At 48.8% G+C, this 12,707-nt stretch overlaps 1 protein-coding gene across 1 annotated transcript in view; it reads left to right on the top strand.

The window, feature by feature from the left end:
* Positions 1 to 11,777, top strand: part of LOC121581630 (rho GTPase-activating protein 29) — an 84,941-nt gene extending 73,164 nt beyond the window's left edge. The window contains exons 21-25 of the mRNA XM_045211490.1: positions 7 to 139; positions 9,521 to 9,691; positions 9,863 to 10,072; positions 10,231 to 10,386; positions 10,551 to 11,777. Of these exons, the coding sequence (XP_045067425.1) occupies positions 7 to 139; positions 9,521 to 9,691; positions 9,863 to 10,072; positions 10,231 to 10,386; positions 10,551 to 11,777 (1,897 nt within the window). The remainder of the gene's footprint in view (positions 1 to 6; positions 140 to 9,520; positions 9,692 to 9,862; positions 10,073 to 10,230; positions 10,387 to 10,550) is intronic.
* The last annotated feature ends 930 nt before the right edge of the window (positions 11,778 to 12,707 follow it).

Raw genomic sequence — 12,707 nt, 5'->3', positions numbered from 1 at the left:
TCTCAGAGTGACAGAGAAGGAAGGGGAGAACAAGATGACAGCCAGTAACCTGGGCATTATCTTCGGCCCTACGCTGGTCAAACCACGACAGACTGATGCAGAGGTCTCCCTGTCCTCTCTGGTTGATTACCCTTACCAGGTGAGTTGCTGTAGACTAACCCTACCAGATTACTTCCTGTAGACTAACCCTACCAGATTAGTTCCTGTAGACTAACCCTAACCCTACCAGGTGTGTACCTGTAGACGACCCCTAACCCTACCAGGTATGCACCTGTAGACTAATCCTAACCTTACCAGGTGTGTACCTGTAGACGACCCCTAACCCTACCAGGTATGTACCTGTAGACTAATCCTAACCCTACCAGGTGTGTACCTGTAGACAACCCCTAACCCTACCAGGTGTGTACCTGTAGACGACCCCTAACCCTACCAGGTATGTACCTGTAGACTAATCCTAACCCTACCAGGTATGTACCTGTAGACGACCCCTAACCCTACCAGGTATGTACCAGTAGACTACCCTTAAACCTACTAGGTGTGTACAGTCGTGGTCAAACGTTTTGAGAATGACACAAATACTAATTTTCACAAAGTCTGCTGCCTCAGTTTTGATGATGGCAATTTGCATATACTCCAGAATGTCATGAAGAGCGATCAGATGATTTGCAATTAATTGCAAAGTCCCTCTTTGGCATGAAAATGAACTTAATCCCCAAAAAACATTTCCACTGCATTTCAGTCGTGCCACAAAAGGACCAGCTGCCATCATGTCAGTGATTCTCTCGTTAACACAGGTGAAAGTGTTGGTGAGGACAAGGCTGGAGATCACTCTGTCATGCTGATTGAGTTAGAATAACAGACTGGAAGCTTTAAAAGGAGGGTGGTGCTTGAAATCATTGTTCTTCCTCTGTTAACCATGGTTACCTGCAAGGAAACATGTGCCGTCATCATTGCTTTTCACAAAAAGGGCTTCACAGGGAAGGATATTGCTGCTAGTAAGATTGCACCTAAATCAACCATTTATCGGATCATCAAGAACTTCAAGGAGAGAGGTTCAATTGTTGTGAAGAAGGCGTCAGGGCGCCCAAGAAAGTCCAGCAAGCGCCAGGACCGTCTCCTAAAGTTGATTCAGCTGCGGGATCGGGGCACCACCAGTGCAGAGCTTGCTCGGGAATGGCAGCAGGCAGGTGTGAGGACTGGGGTAAAGTCATTTTCTCTGATGAATCTCCTTTCCGATTGTTTGGGGCATCCGGAAAACACCTTGTCTTCTCCAGACGCTACCATCAGTCCTGTGTCATGCCAACAGTAAAGCATCCTGAGACCATTCATGTGTGGGGTTGCTTCTCAGCCAAGGGAGTGGGCTCACTCACAGTTTTGCCTAAGAACACAGCCATGAATAAAGAATGGTACCAACACATCCTCCAGAGCAACTTCTCCCAACCATCCAAGAACAGTTTGGTGATGACCAATGCCTTTTCCAGCATGATGGAGCATCTTGCCATAAGGCAAAAGTGATAACTAAGTGGCTCGGGGAACAAAACTTTGGGTCCATGGCCAGGAAACTCCCCAGACCTTAATCCCATTAAGAACTTGTGGTCGATCCTCAAGAGGCGGGTGGACAAACAAAAACCCACAAACTCCAAGCATTGATTATGCAAGAATGGGCTGCCATCAGTCAGGATGTGGCCCAGAAGTTATTTGACAGCATGCCAGGGCGGATTGCAGAGGTCTTGAAAAAGAAGGGTCAACACTGAAAATATTGACTCTTTGCATAAACTTAATGTAATTGTCAATAAAAGCCTTTGACACTTATGGAATGCTTGTAATTATACTTCAGTATACCATAGTAACATCTGACAAAAATATCTCCTAACACTGAAGCAGCGAACTTTGTGAAGACTAATACTTGTGTCATTCTCAAAACTTTTGACCCCGACTGTACTGTGCATTTGGAAAGTATCCACTTCACTTTTTCCACATGTTGTTATGTTACAGCCTTATTCTAAAACGGATTAAATTGTTTTTTCCCTCTCATGAATCTACACACAATAGCCCATAATGACTAAGCCAAAACAGGTTTTACAATCTTGAGTCTTCTTGGGTATGACGCTACAAGCTTGGCACACCTGCATTTGGGGAGTTTCTCCCATTCTTCTCTGCAGATCCTCTCAAGCTCTGTCAGGTTAGATGGGGAGCATCATTGCACAGCTATTTTCAGGTCTCTCCAGAGATGTTCAATCGGGTTAAATTCCGGGCTCTGGCTGGGCCACTCAAGGACATTCAGAGACTTGTCCCGAAGCCACACCTGTGTTGTCTTGGCTGTGTGCTTAGGGTAATTGTCCTGTTGGAAGGTGAACCTTCGCCCCAGTCTGAGGTCCTGAGCACTCTTGAGCAGGTTTTCATCAAGGATCTCTCTGTACTTTGCTCCATTCATCTTTCCCTCGATCCTGACTAGTCTCCCAGTCCCTGCTGCTGAAAATCATCCCCACATCATGATGCTGCCACCACCATGCTTCACCGTAGGGATGGTGGCAGGTTTCCTCCAGATCCAGGCTCTGTCGCAGCCAGCCGCGACCGGGAGACTCATGGGCGGCGCACAATTGGCCCAGCGTTGTCCAGGGTAGGGGAGGGAATGGCCGGCAGGGATGTAGCTCAGTTGATAGAGCATGGCGTTTGCAACGCCAGGGTTGTGGGTTCGATTCCCACGGGGGGCCAGTATAATTATATATATATTTTTAATAATATGTATTCACTAACTGTAAGTCGCTCTGGATAAGAGCGTCTGCTAAATGACTAAAATGTAAAATGTAAATGTAATGTGACGCTTTGCATTCAGGCCAAAGAGTTCAATCTTGGTTTCATCAGACCAGAGAATCTTGTTTCTCATGGTCTGAGAGTCCTTTAGGTGCCTTTTGGCAAACTCCAAGCGGGCTGTCATGTGCCTTTTACTGAGGAGTGGCTTCCGTCTGGCCACTCTACCATAAAGGCCTGATTGGTGGAGTGCTGCAGAGATGGTTGTCCTTCTGGAAGGTTCTCCCATCTCCACAGAGGAACTCTAGAGCTCTGTCAGAGTGACCATCGGGTTCTTGGTCACCTTCCTGACCAAGGCCCATCTCTCCCGATTGCTCAGTTTGGCCGGGCGGCCAGCTCTAGGAAGAGTCTTGGTGGTTCCAAACTTCTTCCATTTAAGAATTATGGAGGCTACTGTGTTGTTGGAGACCTTCAATGCTGCAGAACATTTTTGGTACCCTTCCCCAGATCTGTTCCTCGACACAATCCTGTCTCGGAGCTCTATGGACAATTCCTTTGACCTCATGGCTTGGTTTTTGCTCTGACATGCACTGCCAACTGTGAGACCTTATATAGACAGGTGTGTGCCTTTCCAAATCATGTCCAATCAATTGAATTTACCACAGGTGGACTCCAATCAAGTTGTAGAAACATCTCAAGGATGATCAATGGAAACAGGATGCACCTGAGCTCAATTTCGAGTCTCATAGCAAAGGGTCTGAATACTTTTTTATTTTTAATACGTTTGCAAACATTTCTAAAAATGGGGTATTGTGTGTAGATTGATGAGGAAAATGTTTTATTTAATCCATTTTAGAATAAGGCTGTAACGTAACAAAATGTGGAAAAAGTGAAGGGGTCTGAATACTTTCCTAATGCAGCGTATGTACCTGGAGACTAACCCTAACCCTACCAGGTATGTACAGTTGATGTCGGAAGTTTACATACCCTTATTTTGGAGTCATTAAAACTAGTTTTTCAACCACTCCACAAATTTCTTGTTAACAAACTATAGTTTTGGCAAGTCGGTTAGGACATCTACTTTGTGCATGACACAAGTAATTCTTCCAACAATTGTTTACAGACAGATTATTTCACTTATAATTCACTGTATCACAATTCCAGTGGGTCAGAAGTTTACATACACTAAGTTGACTGTGCCTTTAAACAACTTGGAAAATTCCAGAAAATGATGTCATAATTTGAGTCAATGTCACACCCTGGCTCTGGGACTCTATATGTTGAGACAGGGTGTGTTCATTCTATGTGTTCATTTTCTATGTTGGGTATTCTAAGTTGTTCTATGTCTATGTTGGCCAGAGTGGCTCCCAATCAGAGGCAACGAGTGTCAGCTGTTGTGGGTTGTCTCTGATTGGGAGCCATATTTAAACTGTATGTTTTCCCTTGGGTGTTGTGGGTTTTTGTTCCGTGTCGGTATTGTTAACCGTGGACTTCACGAGTCGTGTTTTGTTTGATACTTTAATTAAATAAAGTCATGTTTGTTTCACACGCTGCGCCTTGGTCTACTCACTACTACGACCGATCGTGACAGAAAAACCCACCATACAACTGACCAAGCAGCGTGTCCAGGAACACACGCAGGAGGTGACGCTGGTGGATGTCCTCCTCGGTTGGGGGCAGATTACCGAGGAGGATGCCGTCCGGTACCGGAGGGCTATGAAGGGGAGACCCAGGCAGGAGAGGAGCAGCGGCGTCAGCAGTGCCATCGTCGGAAGGACGAGAGGCACCCCCAATAATTTTTAGGGGGGCACACGGCATGGGCGACTGGGCAGCAGGAGGCTGCCACAGGGCGAAATGGGAGACGAGGAGAGAAGGCCACCGGGTTACGGGAGCCATTGGCGAGAGGAGGGAAGGAAGTTGTAGAGGCACGGCGAGAGGTACTGAGGTGTATTGCCAGTCCGGTCCGGCCCGTTCCTGATCCCCGTTTAAGGCCAGTGGTGTGTGTTCCCAGTACGGTCCGGCCTGTTCCTGCTCCACGCACCAAGCCTACGGTGTGCGTCGCCAGCCCAGTCCGGCCTGTCCCTGCTCCACGCACCAAGCCTACGGTGTGCGTCGCCAGCCCTGTCCGGCCTGTCCCTGCTCCACGCACCAAGACTACGGTGTGCGTCGACAGCCCAGCCCGGCCTGTTCCTGCTCCACGCACCAAGCCTACGGTGTGCGTCGCCAGCCCTGCCCGGCCTGTCCCTGCTCCACGCACCAAGCCTACGGTGTGCGTCGACAGCCCGGCCCGGCCTGTCCCTGCTCCACGCACCAAACCTACGGTGTGCGTCGCCAGCCCTGCCCGGCCTGTTCCTGCTCCACGCACCAAGCCTACTGTGTGCGTCGACAGCCCAGCCCGGCCTGTTCCTGCTCCACGCACCAAGCCTACGGTGTGCGTCGCCAGCCCTGTCCGGCCTGTCCCTGCTCCACGCACCAAGCCTACGGTGTGCGTCGCCAGCCCTGCCCGGCCTGTTCCTGCTCCACGCACCAAGCCTACGGTGTGCGTCGCCAGCCCTGCCCGGCCTGTCCCTGCTCCACGCACCAAGCCTACGGTGTGCGTCGACAGCCCGGCCTGTCCCTGCTCCACGCACCAAACCTACGGTGTGCGTCGCCAGCCCAGCCCGGCCTGTTCCTGCTCCACGCACCAAGCCTACGGTGTGCGTCGCCAGCCCTGCCCGGCCTGTCCCTGCTCCACGCACCAAGCCTGCGGTGTGCGTCGCCAGCCCTGTCCGGCCTGTCCCTGCTCCACGCACCAAGTCTACGGTGCGCGTCGCCAGCCCGGTCCGGCCTGTTCCTGCCACTCGCACCAAGTCTACGGTGCGCGTCGCCAGCCCGGCCCGGCCCGTTCCTGCCACTCGCACCAAGCCAGGGGTGCGAGTCGTCAGTCCGGCACAACCCGTGCCTAAGTCATCGGTGCCAATTCAGGTACCGCTCTACTGCTCCACTAAGGAGCTGAAGTCTACCGCTCCTGCTACGTCCAGTCCAGCTCCAGCCAGCGGGGCCAGACCGGACCAGGGGCGCTATGGGGGGTTTGTTGGAGGGTGGTGGGCAAGCCCGGAGCCGGAGCCGCCGCCGAGGAGGTATGCCCGCCCAGCCCTCCCCTGTTTTGCGTTAGTTGAGGCGCGGTCGCAGTCCGCGCCTTTAGGGGGGGGTACTGTCACACCCTGGCTCTGGGACTCTATATGTTGAGCCAGGGTGTGTTCATTCTATGTGTTCATTTTCTATGTTGGGTATTCTAAGTTGTTCTATGTCTATGTTGGCCAGAGTGGCTCCCAATCAGAGGCAACGAGTGTCAGCTGTTGTGGGTTGTCTCTGATTGGGAGCCATATTTAAACTGTATGTTTTCCCTTGGGTGTTGTGGGTTTTTGTTCCGTGTCGGTATTGTTAACCGTGGACTTCACGAGTCGTGTTTTGTTTGATACTTTAATTAAATAAAGTCATGTTTGTTTCACACGCTGCGCCTTGGTCTACTCACTACTACGACGCTCGTGACAGTCAATTGGAGGTGTACCTGTGGATGTATTTCAAGGACTACCTTCAAACTCAGTGCCTCTTTGCTTGACATCATGGGAAAATCAAAAGAAATCAGCCAAGACCTCAGAAAAACAATTGTAGACCTCCACAAGTCTGGTTCATCCTTGGGAGCAACTTCCAAATGCCTGAAGGTACCACGTTCATCTGTACAAACAATAGTACGCAAGTATAAACATCATGGGACCACGCAGCCGTCATACCGCTCAGGAAGGAGACGCGTTCTGTCTCCTAGAGATTAACGTACTTTGGTGCGAAAAGTGCAAATCAATCCCAGAACAACAGCAAAGGACCTTGTGAAGATGCTGGAGGAAACAGGTACAAAAGTATCTATATCCACAGTAAAACGAGTCCTATATCGACATAACCTGAAAGGCCACTCAGCAAGGAAGAGGCCAAGGAAGATAGTACTTTTTGGAGAAATCTCCTCTGGTCTGATGAAACAAAAATAGAACTGTTTGGCCATAATGACCATCTTTATGTTTGGAGGAGAAAGGGGGTAGCTTGCAAGCCGAAGAACACCATCCCATCCGTGAAGCACGGGGGTGGCAGCATCATGCTGTGGTGGTGCTTTGCTGCAGGAGGGACTGGTACACTTCACAAAATAGATGGCATTACATTTACATTTACATTTTTAGTCATTTAGCAGACGCTCTTATCCAGAGCGACTTTACATCATGAGGAAGGAAAATGATGTGGATATATTGAAGCAACATCTCAAGACATCAGTCAGGAAGTTAAAGCTTTGTCGCAAATGGGTCTTCCAAATGGACAATGACCCCAAGTATACTTTCAAAGTTGTGGCAAAATGGCTTAAGGACAACAAAGTCAAGGTTTTGGAGTGGCCATCACAAAGCCCTAATCTCAATCCTATAGAAAATGTGTGGGCAGAACTGAAAAAGCGTGTGCGAGCAAGGAGGCCTGCAAACCTGACTCAGTTACACCAGCTCTGTCAGGAGGAATGGGCCAAAATTCACCCAACTTATTGTGGGAAGCTTGTGGAAGGCTACCCATAACGTTTGACCCAAGTTAAACAATTGAAAGGCAATGCTACCAAATACTAATTGAGTGTATGTCATCTTCTGACCCACTGGGAATGTGATGAAAGAAATAAAAGCTGAAATAAATCATTCTCTCTACTATTATTCTGACATTTCACATTCTTAAAATAAAGTGTTGATCCTAACTGACCTAAGACAGGGAATTTTTACAAGGATTATATGTCAGGAATTGTGAAAAACTGAGTTTTTAAATGTATTTGTTTAAGGTGTATTTAAACTTCCGACTTCATCTGTACCTGGAGACTACCCCTAACCCTGACAGATACAGTGAGGGAAAAAAGTATTTGATTCCCTGCTGATTTTGTACGTTTGCCCACTGACAAAGACATGATCAGTCTATAATTTTGATGGTAGGTTTTTTTGAACAGTGAGAGACAGAATAACAACAAAAAAATCCAGAAAAACGCATGTCAAAAATGTTATAAATTGATTTGCATTGTAGTGAGTGAAATAAGTATTTGACCCCTCTGCAAAACATGACTTAGTACTTGGTGGCAAAACCCTTGTTGGCAATCACAGAGGTCAGACGTTTCTTGTAGTTGGCCACCAGGTTTGCACACATCTCAGGAGGGATTTTGTCCCACTCCTCTTTGCAGATCTTCTCCAAGTCATTAAGGTTTCGAGCCTGACGTTTGGCAACTCGAACCTTCAGCTCCCTCCACAGATTTTCTATGGGATTAAGGTCTGGAGACTGGCTAGGCCACTCCAGGACCTTAATGTGCTTCTTCTTGAGCCACTCCTTTGTTGCCTTGGCCGTGTGTTTTGGGTCATTGTCATGCTGGAATACCATCAACGACCCATTTTCAATGCCCTGGCTGAGGGAAGGATGTTCTCACCCAAGATTTGACGGTACACGGCGCCGTCCATCGTCCCTTTGATGCGGTGAAGTTGTCCTGTCCCCTTAGCAGAAAAACACCCCCAAAGCATAATGTTTCCACCTCCATGTTTGATGGTGGGGATGGTGTTCTTTGGGTCATAGGCAGCATTCCTCCTCCTCCAAACATGGCGAGTTGAGTTGATGCCAAAGAGCTCGATTTTGGTCGATTTTGGTCTCATCTGACCACAACACTTTCACCCAGTTCTCCTCTGAATCATTCAGATGTTCATTGGCAAACTTCAGACGGGCCTGTATATGTGCTTTCTTGAGCAGGGGGATCTTGCGGGCGCTGCAGAATTTCAGTCCTTCACGGCGTAGTGTGTTACCAATTGTTTTCTTGGTGACTATGGTCCCAGCTGCCTTGAGATCACTGACAAGATCCTCCCGTGTAGTTCTGGGCTGATTCCTCACCGTTCTCATGATCATTGCAACTCCACGAGGTGAGATCTTGCATGGAACCCCAAGCTGAGGGAGATTGACAGTTCTTTTGTGTTTCTTCCATTTGCGAATAATCGCACCAACTGTTGTCACCTTCTCACCAAGCTGCTTGGCGATGGTCTTGTAGCCCATTCCAGCCTTGTGTAGGTCTACAATCTTGTCCCTGACATCCTTGGAGAGCTCTTTGGTCTTGGCCATGGTGGAGAGTTTGGAATCTGATTGATTGATTGCTTCTGTGGACAGGTGTCTTTTGTACAGGTAACAAGCTGAGATTAGGAGCACTCCCTTTAAGAGTGTGCTCCTAATCTCAGCTCGTTACCTGTATAAAAGACTCCTGGGAGCCAGAAATCTTTCTGATTGAGAGTTGTTCAAATACTTATTCCCCTCATTAAAATGCAAATCAATTTATAACATTTTTGACATGCGTTTTTCTGGATTTTTTTTTGTTATTCTGTCTCTCACTGTTCAAATAAACCTACCATTAAAATTATAGACTGATCATTTCTTTGTCAGTGGGCAAACGTACAAAATCAGCAGGGGATCAAATACTTATTTCCCTCACTGTATGTACCTGGAAACTAACCCTAACCCCACCAGGTATGTACCTGGAGACTAATCCTAACCCTGCCAGGTATGTACCTGGAGACCTAACCTAACCTAACCCTAACCAATCAATAATGCAAGATTCTTCTTGTAATGAAAACCATTGTATAAATTAAATATATTATTATCATAACAGTGTTGCCTGTGACTTTACAAATCAAAATGATCAACTTAGTTTTTGCCCCTTTATTCACCTGTCACTTTCCTCCTCCCCTCCCAGGCACTGATGGTGGAGTTGCTGGTAAGTCACTTCCAGATGATCTTTGACGTGGCCAGCCCCTCCTCCTCACCTACCACCACCTCCACGGCGGGCCATACATCCCCCCGACTCACCCCTCAGGAGGAGCAGAGACTCAGCCGCCACTCCACCTCCCTGCTTGACATCAAGGAGGTGAGGAGGTCCAAGTGTCTTTGAATGGTTCAATCATTTCTGTGAAAGTCAGAGCCACTGCAGAGGCGAGGAGATGAACTAGAGTCTGAGGAGCTTGACCCACCTTGATAAGAATCAATTGACTGTTGTGGTTCTTCATCATTCCTAACCATTTTGTTTGTTTCCAAGCAGAGCGCCAAAGTCTACAAGAGGCACTTGTCCTCTAATATCCTGGATGAGGTGAGAGGGGTGACGACAGGAAGGACAGGACCGGACAGGACAGGACCAGACAGGACAGGACCAGACAGGACAGGACCGGACAGGACAGGACCAGACAGGAGAGAGTTAACAGCCCTGGAGAGACTCAGTGGTGTCGGCTCTGCTGCTGCTGGCGCTCCCAAGGTTTGTTTCTGAGTGAGAGAGTCAGTCAGTTAGTTATGAGATGTATTTGACAGGGACAGTGCAGATTAATCAACATTGCAGCTTCAACATCATTGTGTCGGAGTTTTAGGCGTCAGCATCGACAGCTGATTCCTGTCTGTTTTGTCCCATTGGTCCAGAGGTCTACACTTGTGTTTGGACGTCCCAGCATCAACCTCTCCTCCTCTACCTCCTCCTTCTCCTCTATGGCCCCTCGGGTCCAACAGCGCTCTAGAATGGTGTCCCGACCAATCAGCATGCCCTTGGAGCGCCTGCCCCTCCCCAACCCCTCCCAGGTCAACACCCATCAATAGTTTTTTAGGACAATATACTGGAATTGTCTTGTGATTTGTTTTTAATGTTGTGTAGTATTGCTTTTTTTTTTACAATGGCTGTAAGTGTGATAAACCTACAGTATTTCCCTTCATGGGGATTAATAAAGTACAATCTCATCTCTCAGGTCGTTGAGAGGAACAGCCAGAACACCAACGACGCCGTCATGTTAGATCCCGCTGCTGACACCATCATGGAGTTAGCCGAGCCGGAGAAGGAGAAGCCTCGGATTGGTGGGGGGTCAAGGGTCAGTACCTATTATATCACACCCTTCATCGACCCCCAGGCCATGCAGCATAGGACCTGGGACAGGAAGTACAAACACTATGACGTCACGCCACGCACCGCCATGATCGTGGCTAATTTACCGCCGGCCGGTACGGGCCCCGGAACACAGCCAACAGGGACACAATCGTCCGTATCTGGGCCGACCAGCTCTGCTCTCCCATCCAGTAGTAGTGTCAGCACCATATTCCCCAACAGCCCTTCCACAGTGTCGGTGAAGGCTGGCCAGACGTCCAGAGGAGACAGAGAGGAGACTAAGGGTAGGTCTAACTCTGCTGCTGGAGATGGTGGGGAGACTAGAACCTCTACCAACTCCCCCATAACGTTCAGACAACCACGGACTCTGCAGCCTCCACCCGGAACCTTCTACAAGCCTCCTGGTTCTTCAGGCACGAGAGGGTGGCCATCATCAAGTACCTCTGGGACCGCTAGCCCAACCAATATGTCCCCAACCTCTCCTACTGTTAAAACCTCCTCCCCAACTTCCACTACTGTTAACAGCTCCTCCCCAACTTCCACTACTGCTAAAAGCTCCTCCCCAACTTCCACTACTGTTAAAAGCTCCTCCCCAACTTCCACTACTGTTAAAAGCTCCTCCCCAACTTCCACTACTGTTAAAAGCTCCTCCCCAACTTCTCCTCCTGTTAAAAGCTCCTCCCCAACTTCCACTACTGTTAACAGCTCCTCCCCAACTTCCACTACTGTTAACAGCTCCTCCCCAACTTCCACTACTGTTAAAAGCTCCTCCCCGACTTCCACTACTGTTAAAAGCTCCTCCCCGACTTCCACTACTGTTAAAAAATCCTCCCCGACTTCCACTACTGTTAAAAGCTCCTCCCCAACTTCTCCTACTGTTAAAAGCTCCTCCCCAACTTCCACTACTGTTAACAGCTCCTCCCCAACTTCCACTACTGTTAACAGCTCCTCCCCAACTTCCACTATTGTTAACAGCTCCTCCCCAACTTCCACTACTGTTAAAAGCTCCTCCCCAACTTCCACTACTGTTAACAGCTCCTCCCCAACTTCCACTACTGTTAACAGCTCCTCCCCCAACTTCCACTACTGTTAAAAGCTCCTCCCCAACTTCCACTACTGTTAACAGCTCCTCCCCAACTTCCACTACTGTTAACAGCTCCTCCCCAACTTCCACTACTGTTAACAGCTCCTCCCCAACTTCCACTACTGTTAACAGCTCCTCCCCAACTTCCACTTCTGTTAACAGCTCCTCCCCAACTTCCACTACTGTTAAAAGCTCCTCCCCAACTTCCACTACTGTTAAAAGCTCCTCCCCAACTTCCACTACTGTTAAAAGCTCCTCCCCAACTTCTCCTACTGTTAAAAGCCCCTCCCCAACTTCCACTACTGTTAACAGCTCCTCCCCAACTTCCACTATTGTTAACAGCTCCTCCCCAACTTCCACTACTGTTAAAAGCTCCTCCCCAACTTCCACTACTGTTAACAGCTCCTCCCCAACTTCCACTACTGTTAACAGCTCCTCCCCAACTTCCACTACTGTTAACAGCTCCTCCCCAACTTCCACTACTGTTAACAGCTCCTCCCCAACTACCACTTCTGTTAACAGCTCCTCCCCAACTTCCACTACTGTTAAAAGCTCCTCCCCAACTTCCACTACTGTTAAAAGCTCCTCCCCAACTTCCACTACTGTTAAAAGCTCCTCCCCAACTTCTCCTACTGTTAAAAGCCCCTCCCCAACTTCCACTACTGTTAACAGCTCCTCCCCAACTTCCACTACTGTTAAAAGCTCCTCCCCAACTTCCACTACTGTTAACAGCTCCTCCCCAACTTCCACTACTGTTAACAGCTCCTCCCCAACTTCCACTACTGTTAAAACCTCCTCCCCAACTTCCACTACTGTTAACAGCTCCTCCCCAACTTCCACTACTGTTAACAGCTCCTCCCCAACTTCCACTACTGCCCCTGCTCCTCTCCTCCTCTCTTCCTCCCATTCCTCCACCATTACCTTCTCCTCTTCCTCTAT

This window comes from Coregonus clupeaformis, chromosome 37 (genome assembly GCF_020615455.1).
Source record: "Coregonus clupeaformis isolate EN_2021a chromosome 37, ASM2061545v1, whole genome shotgun sequence".
Taxonomy (NCBI): Eukaryota; Metazoa; Chordata; class Actinopteri; order Salmoniformes; family Salmonidae; genus Coregonus; species Coregonus clupeaformis.
The sequence above is the reverse complement of the archived record's forward strand: the minus strand, read 5'-3'. Positions and strand labels throughout refer to the sequence as shown.